At 42.8% G+C, this 16,731-nt stretch overlaps 1 protein-coding gene across 1 annotated transcript in view; it reads right to left on the reverse strand.

The window, feature by feature from the left end:
- SYNPO2 (synaptopodin 2) overlaps positions 1-16,731 on the reverse strand; it is a 75,697-nt gene that overhangs the window by 11,596 nt on the left and 47,370 nt on the right. The window contains exons 2-4 of the mRNA XM_036383060.2: positions 11,536-11,687; positions 6,458-7,248; positions 1,212-3,397 (exon numbers count right to left, since the gene is read on the reverse strand). Of these exons, the coding sequence (XP_036238953.1) occupies positions 1,212-3,397; positions 6,458-7,248; positions 11,536-11,687 (3,129 nt within the window). The remainder of the gene's footprint in view (positions 1-1,211; positions 3,398-6,457; positions 7,249-11,535; positions 11,688-16,731) is intronic.

Genomic DNA, 16,731 nt, shown 5'->3' on the forward strand with positions numbered 1-16,731 from the left:
CAGTAGCAGTATTTCAATCCTTAGTCCCCAATATGACAAGTAAAAGATAAAGTAAAGACCAGAGTAAAAAGATGTAAAGTGTGAAGAAGCACTGTAGAGGCCCAAGAGAAGATAATTAAATGTGTACAAGAGGCCAGTAGGAAGACATGGTCGTAATCCTGATTTACAGGTAATTTCTGTGGCACACAGTACTCTGGGAGCAAGAATCAGCACTCTACACTATAGGCAGCCCTCCAGTTCTCAGTCACTGTGCTTTCACAAGAAACTGGTTCATTACATTACAGCTGCAAAACCCAGCTCACCTCTCTGACTGCTCAATAATTTTGATTTACAGGCTTCTCTCCTACTTGCTGGGTTCAAGGCAAACTCTGGCTGAAAATATGCCTGCATGTGGGATGTGAAATTTCCCCAAAATGGGAAATTTTAAGCAATTTGTCCAGCTGTCTTTCCACCTCTTTTTAGTCTTCATAACACTCCAGCATCTCTTATAGCACGTTCTCTGTGAAATCACAGAGGCAATTCATGATTTTGGATCACAGCTGATCCACATAGCTTACTAGCTAAGCCCCTGGCTGATCAATCAGATTCCTGTGGAAGGACCTTCGAGCCAGGACAGATTCTGAGTCAATTCCATGAGGCTCTGTGCAGGCCAAAGGTCTTTCCAGTTGTGTTCTGCTAGTGATCAGTCAGAGTCTAACACTGTATCTATTTTATGCTGTGTTAATAATACATATTACTATTAGTTAATAAGGCACTTCTTTAAAAAAAACAACACCAAAGTCCTCTAATCCCTAGATCATTAGAACACAGTTGGGGAGAGGGACAGGAAGAAAGCTGTTCTCTGTTAATTTGACATACCAGGAATATTGTTCACTGTTTCTATTGTTGTAGTCCTAAAGCAAAAACCTAGTGTCCTGCTCACTTCATGCAGTGGCACCTCTCCATTTCAGGGTGTCATCTCTATAAAGCACCTGATAAAATGCAAAAATGTGCTAAAAATTTTAGATCTATTTTGATTCCTTTAAAAAGTTCAAATATTTTGGACCCAGATTTGAGGTGATACATCTGACATTCTTAGGTAAGCTAAGGAAAACCACTGGCACAGTCTGTGCGCCAGGTGACCACTGCAAGCCAGTGACTGCAAGCAAAACGGACACTAAGTTTCTGCTTAGAAACCAGGTTTACTCTCGAATAACCGATGGCTTCCACACCTGTGCAGTGACACCAGCTTTCTTGGCTGAAAATTTTGGCCTCGGAGCAGTAAACAAAGAGGATGTGGTGGTTTCTGGCTTAGAAAAGACAGAGTAGCCCGTGGGTGAAAATGATTCATTCCCTGGGAGAGAGGCGTTGGACGGGAACGAAGGCTGGGACCCATAGGCTGGCACGGAGTACACCGAGGAGGGCCGGGCCCTCGTGGGAGAGCCAGCACCAGGTGGAAGGTAGCTGGGTAAAGGCAGTGTTTGCTTTGAAGGGGACAGCTTCGATGTCTGCTTCAGGGCAAGGCTTTCCTTAGGAGGCTGGAAAGTAAATAAAGATGGATCGAGTTGATAAGGTTGATGTTTCATGATATCCAAAGCATTGAGACCTTTCTTAGGTTTTCTTTTTGTGTTTTTGGCAGCAGCAGGGGCTTTAGAGGAAGGCTTGGTAGCAGCAGGAGGGTAAGATGGGCAGTGGATGGGATTATAAGCGACGGGTGGAGGTGCTCGGACGTTAGATGAGTATTTCCAAGAAGCTGGTAAAGATGGAGTTGGAGATGCTGCTCGTGCCATGTTTGCCTGCACAGTCTCTGAATCCACCACATACTTCTCCATTCGGGAATGCCTCCTGGCAAACAGCTGTGCTCCTTTCCCACTCATAGCTGGTGGCATCTCGAAGGGAGGCTTTGTTTCTCCAGAGCTTGGGGTGACTGGTGTTGCCTTGGGGGCAAGGTTTGGACTCGCCAGGCTGGCCTGAGGCCCTTTGAAAGGACCAGCAAGGTCGAGAGTGCTTGGGGGATGGATGGGAGAATGAGGATACTGTGGAGATTTGGGTGGTGCAGGATACGCTGCCTGAGGTGAGGCTGGTGCTGGGAAAGAAGGAGGCTTGTTGGAAGCCGCAGCTGAAGGTGACCAAACCGGTGAAACTGGAGAACTAGCAGAAGGAGACACCTTGAGTGAAGGCTTTGGAGCAACAGGAGGAGGGGCCTTTTGTTTAGATGCTTGAGTCTGCATGAAATTGCAAGCTTCTGCTCCCAAACTGAGGTAGTCTTCTTCGGGTCCTGACTCGAAACCAGCTCCGGTCCCTTTTTTGCCTTCTGCATTGTGTACAAGGGACAACAGGGCAGGATTAGGACTTACTTTGGGTGCGTCCTTGAAATTGAACATGGGTTTGGAAGTGCTTCTTCTCTTTGCCTCCTGCAATATCCCAGTTCTTTTGGCTGGCACGGCAATCCTTTCATCCCTGGATGCGATGTGTTCCGTGGGCTCCGTGGCTGCCCATGCGGGCGGGGCAGCCTTGCTGGCCACGGGAGCTGAGACAGGTCTGTAGAAAGCCTCAGCTGGTGGGCTGACAGAGCAGTAAGGAGGTGGTGCTGCTGCATCTGAAAGGGGACTGGTGACATTTCTTACAGGTGAAAATGGTGCAGCTGCTCGGTTTTGAACTCCAGAAGGGAAGGGTTTTGCTGTTTTATTCAAAGATGCTGCCTTTTGAGTTCCAGAGGACTGAAAAGAGAGGTTTGTGCCAGGTGCTAAGCCAAAGCCATTTTGTTGTACCACTTTGCTGTGATTCTGGCTCACGTCTGTGTAACTTTTGCTCACACAGCTCTGCTGTCTTGACATTTCCTCCTCTTTTGACTGATAGACGGAAGAGCTCACTTTCTGGAAGTTCTCTGTCACGGTGCTTTCCCTGTGCTCCTCTGTCTGCACTGTGCTTGCCTTCAGCTCCTCTTGCTCTGCCGTAATCTGATCCATCCTCTGCCGCCTCTTGGCAAACATGAGGGCCCCTTTCCCTGTGCTGTCTGCAAGTGTCTGCATCTCCTCTCCACTTTTTGTCTTCTTTTCCACCTCGAGCAGACCACTGTCCCAGTCGAATGTCACGATCTTGCCGTCCTTGTCAATGTCAGAGAAAAAATCTTCATCTATTTCTGACTCACTCGTTGCAAGCAAACTCACCTCAAAAGTGTTTTCCTTGTCCCCCTCTTCACCTTCACCCTCTTCCTCCTCGTCCTCGTCACGTTCCAACTCCCCAGTCCCGTAGCTGACTAAAGTGTATTTCCTCGCCCTTTGGCGGCGCTTCTTGAACATCAACACCCCCTTGGAATTGGGGTTGGGAGCTGCTGTCAGCAGCAGTGCAATGCTTTTACATTTAGATTTGGCTTCTTTCACCTGCTTCTCTGACAGGCTCTCGCTTCGTCGGAGCCCTGGGGAAGGAATCAGAGTGCACAATTAATTCCTGCAGCCCACCAAACTGCAAGGAGACGAACAAGTGCATAAATTTTGCAAATTTATTAAATATGAAAACATTTATTTTGTATGGAAAGTTCATTATACTTGAGTTTTTCTCACAATATCAGCTGGGTTATGAATGCCATACTCAGCGTGCCTTGGAGACACACCCATGCAAGTTCAAAGGCTACATCACTTTCTTTAGGACTCTCTTAGCTCAACAGGAATATTACACACATTTTTTCTAACATTCTTAATTTTTATTCCCAGCACCAACAGGCAGGTGATATTTTCTCATTTATCCAGCTTCTGGTCTGGTATTTTCCAAGTATTTGACTACAAGTTCCCAGGCTTACAGCAGCCATTCCCAGCCAGGCAGGCCCATGACTGCTTAATGTCTAAGACCAAATGAAACTGAGCAGATTCTGTCTGACAGTGGCAGCAGCTTCTGCCATTTAGGTGCTTCTTTTATTCCTGTAAATTGCAAACTTGCTAAAAGTCAGTATGCTACTGTGTATTAGCTGTTTAAAAGCAAGTATACATCCAGAAGGGCATAGACAGAAAATATTAGAATTAGCTTTCAGCCCCTTGGTAGATGTGGGAGTTTGTCCATGGTCTGCAATGAAAGCAAGTTTCAGTCTTTAAACAAGCATTCTTTGCCTGAAATATAAGTTCTGTAAGATATGACATATACAGAATATTTATTTTGGACATGTGGTAAGAGTGTATACACATTTAAGAACAGAACCAAGGAGACTCAACTAACTTCTCAAGGGTATTCACTGGAGTATCAATGACAATATTTTTGAAAGCATAAACTACTGGTTTTCTTTTTTCCTGAAAGAGGAACAGATGCAGCTGCAAGGGTGATGGATGCACTGGACATCAGTGTGACTGCTTCCTTGTAATGGGACCTGAGCATGTCCCTCATGGGGCAATGGCAGTCAGGTGGTGTCCCTGCTGCTTTCCCTCCTTCATACTCTACCACTGTACCTCATCAATTACAGCCTCAATAGCTCCTCCCTTCAAAAAACCTGGAATTTAAAGCTGTTCCTGACTAAATCTGTAGTCACAAGGAAAAAACATGCCTCTGATAAAAGTAAATTATTTAGCATCTTTTTCTGGCATAAATAAAACAAACTTTTTAAAGAAATCCATGCCCTGTGTTTTCTAGTCGTGATCCTTTTAGCCATGTCAGTAGATGGAGTCTGATACTTCTCCTATTAAAGACAATTGGAGTTTTGCCATTATGCCAGATGACTGCACAACTGGACCAATGGTCCTCACAAGAATCTATAAAAGAGAAAAGAGCGTGGCACCCAAACCAACAATTTGTAATATTTTATTGTTGGAGAGCAGGATCACAAAATCCTTGGCTCAGTCCTGTGACAATCCAATTGCTTACACTAGTCACTGAAGGTATTTTCCAAAACTATGGGTTTTAGTGTTGGAGTGCTTCCTACTCAGGTAAATATAATCTGAATAATATTTGCAGAGAAAATTTCTGCTAAAGAGATCATAATAAAAGTTCTTTTCTAGTTCAGACTTAAATGCGTAATAACTTCTCTTTTTGCAGAAAACATGCATAGTGCTTGCTGCACACAGAGCATTCACTAGGCTAGGCAATTTGTTTTTTCTAATGTGTAGACAGGTTAGTAGTAGTAATAATAATAATAATAATAATAATAATAATGAAAAAAATTGTAGTAAATCAGTTGTTCCTAAGCATAATGACCTGCCACTGGTTTATAAGAAACTGAGATTGTCATAGTTGACATGGAAAAAGGACAGGACTTCTTCTTGAAGAGTTTATAAGGTAACAAGTAGTTCATTCCTTGTACTTTTTCCTTTTAAGACAGGCACTGCAAGTAATTCCCTAAGAAATGCAGGCACAGTCCCACAGTTGGTTCTGACTTTGCAGCCAAAATGTGAAGCATGTGCACTTTTCTTTTATACTTCATTTAATATGCCCTAAATATGTGGGTTGCATACAGACACTTAGGCATAAGTAACTGCCTAATCCACTTGCCAATGAGACACAAATGGTTATCATGCTAAAAATATGCTTCCAGTGGAATTAGCAGTGGGTTAGCAGAGGAGTTCCAACGCTGCATATGAAATAGTTTGTTGCTACAGTATCTCACTGCACACATTCAAGCACCTTTGACATACTGCTGCTAAATCCCCAGACAGGATTCTTCACATTGCTGGGAAGGAGCAAGCAACCAATAGCAAGCTCCCAGATGAATAAAATAACGAAGAAATAAATAGATTAATTAATAAATAATACACCTCTACACCCAGTTAATCGATATTTCCTCCAGTGGCAAGTTTGCTTCCATGTAAACTTCTTGGACTCATTTTGAAACTGACCTCTGGGTCTGGGAGTCAGGAGAAATAACATGTTCACTTTACAGTCTAGAGAAGGCTGACAAAACCAAAAGGATCATGTAACAGTTATACACATGCTGGTGTCTGTCAAAATCTCTTCTGCAGACAACATCAAGCTTTGCTGCTAGACTTTTTTATTAACTTTTCAAAGCAATGGCATGGCTTTGGTTTTAGATGATGCAAATGACAACGCAAAGCTTTTGCTATAAAAGGAAAAAGCCACAGGATTCACTTAGACATGTGCAAGCAACTTGTTCTTTTTGTTAATATTTTACAGATTGCCACTGAATGTGAGTTAGAAGATCAGCAGAGTTCAGCCCTTTCAGGAGATGTAAGTATTTTGACTTGGACAAAGTCATGAGTTAATTTCAAAGTGGAAGTCTACTAAGCAAAGTTATTCAGTGCAGTTAAGGCATGGGTACACTCTTGGCTCATCACCAGGAGCATTGTATTACCCTGAAAAAATACATAAAGCAAGGACAGAAACATCATTTAAAAGAAAAAAAAGAGAGGGAAAGTTAGAAAACTGCAGAAAAAAAATCTCTAAACATTTTTTTTCCTAATACATTCTAAATCCTGAGATTTTATCCAAATCTATAAAGGATGCCCCCAGGCAGTGCAAATATTAGATGGGACATACTCACTTGCGTGCCTTGCCCTGTGCTTGAGAGGTCTGTGCTCCTTTTCCGAGTGCTTGCTGTCTTCTCCCTGCACTGTGCCTTCTGCTGAGATTGCAAAGGAGAGGAGGGAAGGAGGTGCTTCTGACTGCCCTCCTTCCACTTGAGAATCAACACACCCCCTTTCAGATGGAGACCTGGGCACTTCTTTCTCCCTGTCTGAGCAGTCCAGGATCACCTCCACCCTGGGGATAGATGGAGCTGCACCTTGGATCCTCTTGACCTCCTTGCTGCTAGAAAAGTGGACTACTTTGTTTGACCACTGGATGTTGCCCTCCTTCACGGCCAGGGGAACTGCGATGAGGGGGCTGCTCCCACCCTGCTGTGCACTGGGGCCTCTGCTTGAAGGGGGGAACTTCTCTGCCCCCAGGAGAGTCACAGCAGGAGCACTGGTGGCCTTGTGGGCGTCATTTGAGAGGGACACCTGCAGCTCAACCATGGCACCTGGCCCTTCTTCTGCCACCCCTCTGACACCAGCCTCATCTGTCACGATCACTTTAGGGGTGGCTATCACTTTAGGAGGAATTCTGTGGCTTTGTGTGGTCTCTTGTTTTGTTTCAGCAAAGTGTGTGTTGCTTTCTTCTGCTCCGTGGTGAGTCCCACTGTAAATCTCTGTGATGCATAAATCTCCGTGGGGTATCTCTTGCTCTGTGTTCATTTGCAGTGTGGTGTTCTCCCCATAGTCCTCAATTTTTATGCTCTCGTGCTTCCCATTTTCTCTTTCAGCGTTCAAGGTTTCATTTATTCCACTGGAGGATCTGCACATACAGAAACAATTGAAGAAATTAAGCTGCTGTAAGCACAGCCATTGTAAATAGAGTTGCAAAGGCAATTTCTGCATAGTACAGCCATTGTAAATAGAGTTGCAAAGGCAATTTCTGCATAGTATTTCTCCACCCAAATTAACTGTGGCACCTCCTAGCAGGTCCATTTCAATAGAAGAATTTTCCCAGAATGTAGACGTCTTAAATAGAAGCATCTTTGTAGCTTTCAGAATTTTTCAACCTAGCAGTGCACTAAGAGGGAAATTACATTACTCTGGTAGAGCTATGACCCCACTACTAAGCTAAAATGTGGAATTGTATCTTTCTTAACATCAGTGTGCTTTCACAGACACATTCCTGTTACAGGGTTTCCAGAGAAATGCTGCTGAGACTTTTGAGACAATACTTCTTCATATTTCACACGTCCGTGAGAAAACTGACTTTGCATGACACCACAGGAGTGGCCAATTTTTGGCTCTGTAGCCACTCCTGCAACTGTTTTAGGCACCATCCTTGCATGTGGTTCCTGTCCCAAATCATACACTCTCTAAGGAATAGAGAAGTACTGGATAAGGATCAGAGGGAGGGAAATGAATATTTGAAATACACATTCGAAGAATTCCTGAGAAGATCATCATCCTTATATATAATGGATTAATTGAAATATTCTGGGCCTATTCTGGTGATCCATGAAAAAAGGGTAGTGGACCTATACAATATTCCCTACCTATTTAAAAATAAACTATTTCCAGCTGGAAATTGTTGTTCTCACTTACAAAACCTATAATATATGTCAGTGTAGCTCCTTTTTCTGAACTATTAATTCCTCTGGCCCAGTTAAGATGATGTACTGCTCTTATGACACCTGGTGTACTCTTTAGCACCTTCTTTCAGTACTCTGGACCATACTATTAATTTGAGGAGAAATCTTCTCTGTACAGCAAGGCTGCAGCATGTTATTTAGAGTTTGTATCTGCTAGAAGATAGGAAAGCACTTTTTCAAATGAGGGAAGTGGTAGGTGTCCTCAGTAAAGTACTAGGGAGGTTTTTGAGAGCAAAAGCAGCCCTGGCTATTGTGAAACTTTGGAACCCCCTAGAAATAAAGGCTGGAAGAAGCAGCAGAAGGAATGAATCTGTCAGTGTGCTGAAGAAACTTCAATATCACTTGCTTTTCAGGCATGCAGCTCACTGCTTGTGGCAGCCTGGGTCTGCCTCAAATAGCACGAGAGGGGGAACATCCATTTCACCACATATGGGGCTTGGTAAAGGTCAGGCAGATTTTCATTTAGGGAGCTCCTTGTGAGTGCTGCTGGATCCCATCGGACGGTGCTGCTTGGATGATCAATTGTAGTGCTCCCGAGCACAGATAAATTACAGAAATCTGTAAACATTTCCTTCTAAGATATGGACTGGGGGCTGGGCCAGCTAAATGTTAGCCTTTATTGGTAGTTGAATGATTGTGTGCGTGTGTGGGAGAGAAAGATTTCCACCTTACAAGGCCCTTGCTACGTATGGATATACTTCTACTCTATATAGACATAATTGTGCATCCTGTGTCAAAAGGCAGAATACTGGGAATGATTTCTTTTTGTAGTTTCACATTCTGTTTTGTCAAGTGATTGTTTCTTTTTCAGGCCTTTCCAGCTCACTGCAGGAACAACAGCCCTGGTGTAATTCCAGGAAGGAAGCAGAACTCCTGGAGTCAGCACGGCAGGGTTTGTCATAGGCTCATGTTTTTACTCCCTACATGGAGTATTTCATGTCGGCATGCACTGAGCACTCCCTTCTTCCCCCTAGAAATGTTCTCTCCAGACTCAGCAGTAGCCCAGGAGCCGCTAACACTGATGTGAGAAGGCCAGGCTGGTCTTTCAGTGTCTGTCCCCTCTCTCCATGTTTCCCGGATCCATCTGCTCAGCATTTGCCCAGCATTTGCCGGGAAGGTCAGAGAGAAGCTCCCCCACACGGCATCTGGGAGTGCCCGCCCTGCAGGGTGTCGCTTTCCTCTCATCCTGTAAACCCAGCATTTTCTGGGCACTGCTGCTGGTCGCTAACTCACTGTGGCTTACACGGCATTGGGAAAACTTTTGGTAGACATCAAAGGCCAAGTAGCATTTTAAAAACTATTTTAAAAGCCCAATTTTCCTCTCAGTAAGATTTGTAAGAGCAGAATTAGGTCAACAATTAATGCCTGTGAAAATCCATCCTTCATGCAAAAAATTCAGGGACTTTCCAATGGAAAATATTCTTCCCTGCTAACAAAAGATACTTAGATGTAAAGATCAGCAGTGGAATACCACTTAAATTACTCTTTCCTCATGGTTTCCAGCATTTTCTTGAGGTGGCTGCTAAGGAAAGGAAGGATTTGCTTCTCATTGCTCTCAAAGGACGCTCAGACACTTCCTGAAAAATCCCTCTGGGGGTTGTGCTGAGAGGAATAGTACCCACAAATGAGGTGGGAGCAGAAGAGAAGTGTTTCAGTCCATTCTCTCATACCTGGGAAGATACAGACAGCAAGGACTGGGATTTGGGAGAGGTGAGCTAATGAGAAGAAGTTTAAAGATTCTCAATGAATCAATTCAAACAATGAATTTTTTTAGAACATTTGAGTCACTTTCAGAGTGTTGAGCAACTCCAATTTTCCTAAAACTTCTGACATGGTTTTAGTCCATGAAATCCTGAATTATATGGTATAAACACTCCGTTTTGGCTCTGATATTTTCTGATATTCTCATATTTTCAGGACGTGCCTTGCTGTTCATTATGCATTCTAACAGGGGCAATGGAGAGTCCCTTTCAGCTGCAGCATCCTGTGGCCTTCAGACAACTGAAATATCAGTTATGGAACAGCAACAGGCAGGAGTCAAAGTATGTGGAGCTATTTCTATGGCTGAAGAGAAGACAGCTGGTCAGCCACAAATATCATTCTTACAAGTGCAGCTCCAATAGCCACGTTATGAATTAAAACCAGAAGAATGCAGCTATCACATGAGGAACACTCAGCTGCTCCCCTGCTGAACCAGGAGCAGGAGCTGTGCACTCTGGGGAAGGTAAGATCTAATCCTCAGCTACCTCTGTCCCCCTGATCCTGTCACACTGATCCATTACTCAGCCCCAGACAACATGTATCAGAGGCCATGCAAAATGTCTGTGATAAATAAAATGGGCACTCCTTGAGAGCATCTCGTTTTGAAGGCAGACTGTCACTTTGAACTGCTAAGCACTTGAGGAAAGCTCCTTTGTGCAGGTTGCAGGAATCATGAGGAATTCCATATGCTGTGTAGACATCCTGGTAACCAGAGACAAGTGCCTGTTTTCAGCCTTTCCAGGGACACTGCTCTGGTAGCTGTCATGATGAATTCTGATCCTTTCCTGGTCCTGCCTGTGAGAGGGAGCTGCAGTAGCTCTGGGGGGAGCCTTAAGCCCTTACAAGGAGTGTGGGAGTTTCAAGAATTTTCTCCCTCTTCTTACCCCCACTGAAGGCAACTCAGAGTTCATCCTGTCTGAATTCACAGTCTGGGGAGAATGTGCTTTACTGTAGGTGGCTCTGAACTCAGGTTGCCTTTATTACACTGATGGCAATTACAGAACAGGCATTGGAATAGACTGATGTTCAGCGAGCAGTAATGCTGGCCTGATTGCAAGTTTGCATGAAGCATCTCTGCTCTAAGAAACTCAAAGCTTTTTCAAAAGCTAAAATTCCCTCTCACTATTTTGCAAAGGCAGAAACCGAGACCCGGAGAGCTGTGACTTCCCCCACCTCACCTAGTGAGGTGATAACAGCTACAGAAATAGAACTCATGACTTCCAGACCCTCTCCTCCTCCTGACCACTAACACATTTTGCCACCCAAGAAGACCATTTGCCATGTCATCATCAAGGCCTATCTGGGTAGCACAGTTTCTCCATCTATACAGCCTTTGTTTTATGTAAGCCTCACTTCCCTATCTGTAGGGAATAACAACACTTCACTGCTTCAAAGGGGTGCAGGGAATAACTGAACTCAAGGCTCTGCAGTATGCATATATGGTAGTAGACACCTTGCAGGTATTAATACTTACATTTGGAGACTGTACTATTAATTCTGTGCCTGACTGCTGCTGTTCAAATTATATACATTAATTCCTTCAGCTCAAATTCTCTGTCTTCCTTTTCCATCCAAGCAGAGTTACAGACATTAACAACAGGACTATCAGAACCTCTCAGTATAAGTCTGCAAAACAAAGCCAGCATTTTCCAGGTGATTCACTGAATTGCACCAAAGCATCCTGAGCATTCCTGTACCTCTTGATAAGCATCTGCAGGACGTCAGTCAGGCTTTCCATCAGAACAATGACTTCAGCATAGGTCAGGTCTCCACAAGGCTTGCCATTGATGGACACCACCTCATCCCCCTCACACAGTCCAGCCTTGGCTGCTTTGCTTTTGCTGCGAACCTACAACGAGTCAAAGAAAAATTCCAAATTGCACAATGAGTGTTTATTTGAAAACAGCAGCAACCATGTCCTCAGCATACTTTTTGTCTGTGAAAAAGGACTGATAATAGTGATCATAAACAAATTTACAGTAACACAAATTAATAACTTGCCTCAGTTGAGGTTAATAGTATTCTGGCCACTAATAATACAAAACCTTCTGCTTTACTGAGCTTGTGAGCTAGGTGTCAAACAGGATGGATGAATTATTTTAAAACTGGGAGACATGGAAGTTTGAGACAGACAATCAATTGATCACAGTTTAGCACAACTGCAAAAAACTGCCCCATTAGTTTCTCTGAAAGTGGAGACTACTAAGAGCTGAAATCTGCACTGAGATTGTAAAAGAAGAGTCTGTAAATTCAGGCCTCTCTGGGCAGAGTATCAATACCTACATGCTGGTCACTTTTTCCTTAGAAGCCCAACTGTAGTTTTAGTCTCCAAACTAAAGACATCTGCATCCCTGGAGATCCTAAATCCATGTTTAGTCATGTGAGTAAGTGCCCTGATTTATTAAAGCCCGCCTGTTATGGTCTAAACTTCCCTGTTAAGTTCTCATCAAGAATCCTGTGCAGCTCAGTTTTTCATTTTCACTCCTTTTTCCACTGGCAGTGTGTTATAACTTATCACAGTCTTTGCATAACAAAACCCAGACAGCTCTAACACCACTCAAGGTATGCCTACAGTTGATGGCTATTTTTAAAGTACATATTTGGCAAAGAGTGTGTTATATTAACCAGGATTCTTGCACAAGTCTATTTTGGAATGACATATACACAAAAAAAGGCTGGCCTTGAGTTCTTTGAGCTCCATTTCACCTGTTGGTGTGAGTACTTTGGCCTTATACCACATCCAGTTCATTCAGCATGTTTCCCTTGTTAATTCTTACAGTGTTTTCTGAAATTTTTTAGAGAAGTAGCATTTCTACCACACTCCCAGTAGCAGAATCAGTTCCTACTCACTGTAGAAAAGCTACTTCTGATATACTCTGGACCTGAGAGTGGAACTGCCCTGCAGACTCATGGAATTGTCCCAGATTTTCTATTAAGCCACTGGGCTGGTACCTAAGATACATTTCTGAAGGGAAGTTCCTTGGAGTCAGGATGATGTGGGCCACAACAGTAAGACTGCACATTTTTCTGTGGCAGGGCCACCGTGTCTATCTCTGCTGTTTCAACTTACACATTCCTATATGTCACATTATGGCTCTTGCAGCAGTGAAGGAACAGAAGCCTGGTGCATACAGAAGCCAGTTTCTACCTTGCAGAGTTAACATTTACAAATATGGAGTGGTATGCTGCTCTGTTTATCTCCCCTTGGACAAGAGCATAAACATCCTTGTGCCTTGGGAAGAAATGACACTTTGGACAGTGCTTGGAAGGTTTTGTTTCATATAAGAGCTAGAATTCGGGATGAGGTCTAGTTACTGTCTTTTTTTTTAAATAGGGGGGTATGGTATTAAAATTTTACAAGACATTCTTGGCCTGAATGTAAATATTTAATGTAGATGCCATGAAGAATTTTGAGTGAGCCTTTTCCAGAAAATCTATAAACACCCATTATAGAAACCTGTGAACTCCAAAACAGCATAATGTGATACCTACACTGTGAGAAGAGAACTTGTTTCTCTTTCTTTATTTAGTGTTTGAGGGACTCCTTGATAGCATTAAAAAGAAGAAACAACAGACAAGGAGATAGATTGATTTTCTTTTCAAAGTTCTTAAAAGGTTCTCTCAGTCCATTTTTTCTGCCTTGTGAATTGTTGAGAGATCACAATTCTGAGAAATATGAAACTGCATGCAAAAACACCCTCCCAAATTTGAACAATATCTGTATAAAATCACCTCGGTATTAACCTTTTTTTTTTTTTATGTTTCTGTTGGGGTAATAAAATGGAAGGGAGAGCACCCAGAAGAAAATAGTCAAGGGCAGATTATGTGGTAAATTATAGCAGTTTGCTTTTAGGATAGAATATTCCATCATCATTCATGTTATTTCAGCCTCAGCATAACACCCACTTACCCAACAATATGTAGACTGCTTTGCCAGGCAAGCTGCAATTGTTTCTGGCTTTCTTTATTTGTTTTCACTGGAAACCCACAAAAATGAATAAAAATGTACTCATGTAAACCAACACTTTTCAGATTTCTGGGAAAAATAATATAAATAAATAAATAATAAAGAAAGAAGACCCACCCAGAACAACAACAACAAAATTCCAAGAAGATTTGTGGAAAGAAAGATTTCCCTGGTAAAATATGTGTTCAGTGGATAGTTTTCTCTCAAAGTTTTGGCAGAAAGTCTTTGAGGAGCCCACTGGGAAACAAAAGCTGCTTCTGTTAGCAGAAATGCAACTTGGTCACACAGGGAACAGTAAGAAACCTTTATCCAGTTTTTGGGGACTTAAGGCAAGGTTATTTGGATGTAAAGCAGGAGAGATTCTTATAAAACCAGTGATTGCTCTTGAGTGCAGCCCTGGCTTTCTCAGGTACTTGCTACTTCTTTGTACTTGAAGTTTTTCTGAGGAAGAAAATGTGAGTTTCCCAATAAATTTTTTTGAATGAGATCTCACCAAAAGAAAAATAAGCTTGAAAATATTTTCTTTGCTTTCCAATGTCTGCAATACCAGTATAAAACAGCAGAACTGGGCTGGTGCTGTTAGTGCTGAACCTGTCAAGATACCAGCTGCTAGTGGGCACCTTGAACAGTTCCACTCCATTTTCAGCTGGTGCTGCCTCTATTTCCTGCTCCCCCTCAGTCAGGACTCTTTATTATTCATGTACCTGAAGAGTAATTTCTTTTTATTCCCAGATTTCTCCTGTATCTAGAATTTCCCACTATCAGGAGTGCTCTTTGATGATTAAAATGTCAAGTGCTGAGCGATTCCTCACATCCACAGAAATATTAAACTTAGGAGAAAACTCTTCCATGCTATGCAAAGAACTTGGCCTGGGTGTTCACTGTTATCTGAGCACCCCAGGCAATCCAGGACCCCCGGCACCAGTTCAGAGGCAGCAGGGACTGGGGGCTGTCCAGAGGCTGCTCAGGAGGATCTGTGAAGACTTCAGGTGGAAAAGGTGAGTGAGCAAGGTCTGGGTGCTGTGCTGGCCTGGTGAGAGATCATCTCCCAAAGAACAGGGAGATGTTCTACACCTGGGGGAAAGTGTAGGACAGGAGCTTTGGTGGTGGCTGTGGGATGCCTCTGGGGCTGGAGTAGCCATGGATGCTCAGAGCATGGGGCAGTTCCAGTCAGTTTCTTCACCAGTAAAGAATAAATGGATGGATACACAGTGGCTGTGCTCATGGCAGTGTGGGGAAAATGCATTTTTAGAGAAAGCAAATGGGAGGGCCCAGCCCTCATCCTAGGTATACTGTAGTGCTTTTAATTTAAACTAGATCAAGTCTCCTTCTGCCAACTGGAGGCTCCTTCCCACATAACTAGATCTCCTTTGATTTAATCTGAAAGCACTCCAGTTACAACCCAGAACTGTTCCATGCTATGAAACAAAGTATGGTAAATCAGGAATAACAGAGAAATTTGCTTCAAAAATGTTATCCCAATGAAGCTAAAAAGCTGGAGTAGATGCACCTGTTACTTACTGTGGCTACAAGTGGATGCACAGACAGCAACTGGGGCTCAGCTGACCAGCTGATGATTTTGGGTGCATGTTTGAGCCCTATAATAAGCAGATGAGGGTTGAGGTATGTTGAACCTGGTAACAAGGTCAGCGAGTTGGAGTTTAAAGTCAGGCAAATGGACTTGAGGGCACTCTGCAGTCCAGGTTCTCTAATGGCACAATGAGGAATTATTAGGATTTTTCATCATCTTTTCATCATCTTTATCAGTGCTTTTTGTTAAGGATGATGTGTATCTTAATCTTGTCCTGGAGTTAATTTATTCTGGAGCTAGGAGTACACACTTTTATCTGGGATGTGTCTAAGTGCTGTGCAGCAGGTATAGCCTGAGTGAGCAAGCAATCTGAGGAAATGAGCACTGCGACCATGAGCACAATCCATTTAGCCTAAAATTTTATCTAATAAAATAAGACTTATGTAGTTTTAAAGTATACATATATTTGTACTGCAAAGTTTTGAATTTAAAGCAAGCTTTCCAAAACCATGAGTTATTTTCAGAATTATTTACTCATCCTTTTTCAGTTTGCCAGCAGCTTACAAACAGCAGAACAGGAAATACTGCCACTGCCAGTGGAAATATCCTTCCCTGCATTTCAGGCACCTTGCTCATACAAACAGAGTCGTTTCTTCCATTGAGGGGTCACCTCTGGAAGAGCCTATTCAGTTGGATCTCCTGTCTGATCCTGAAGCCTCATTTGAGCTGCTGTTGCCCCTCAAGGTTTGAAGCTGGTTCCTGGAACCTTATTTACATGTGTGTCCTCAGTGGTAGGTTTGGGTCTTTGGTGGCTGGCCTTGTGCTCTGCTGTGATGAAATATGTTGCCCAAAATAGCAAGGCTTACCAGGCAAGGGACTTCTCTAGATCAGTTGTCCATCCTCATTATTGTTTACTACTTTAGTTATGTCAACTGCAAACTTTACCAGCAGTGACCTTTTTGTTTTCTTTTAAACTGGTGATTAAACATCAATAACAAAGGACATGGCCTTTGGCTGCTGTTATACCCTTACTGAATAATGATTCCCCAGATTAATGTTACCTTCTCAGACCCAACAACTAGCCAGCTTTTAAAGAAGTAATTTTTACTACAGTAGCAAACTGTGCCCTTTGATGTCTTGCAGAAATGTGTTTAATAAATTTCTATCTAAAGCCTTTTTAAAGTAATCATTAACCTAAATCTTGGGATTAGTACCCTTACTGTGTAGAACTAACTAACTAACTAACTAACTAACTAACTAACTAACTAACTAACTAACTAACTAACTAACTAACTAACTATTAATATAGTGGCATTGTTTAAATGTGCCTTGTATTGAGGGTTTTTTCATTGTTCTGTTGTATTGCCAGAGATATGAAATGCTAAAGAAGCAGAG

This window comes from Molothrus ater, chromosome 4 (assembly GCF_012460135.2).
Source record: "Molothrus ater isolate BHLD 08-10-18 breed brown headed cowbird chromosome 4, BPBGC_Mater_1.1, whole genome shotgun sequence".
NCBI lineage: Eukaryota > Metazoa > Chordata > Aves > Passeriformes > Icteridae > Molothrus > Molothrus ater.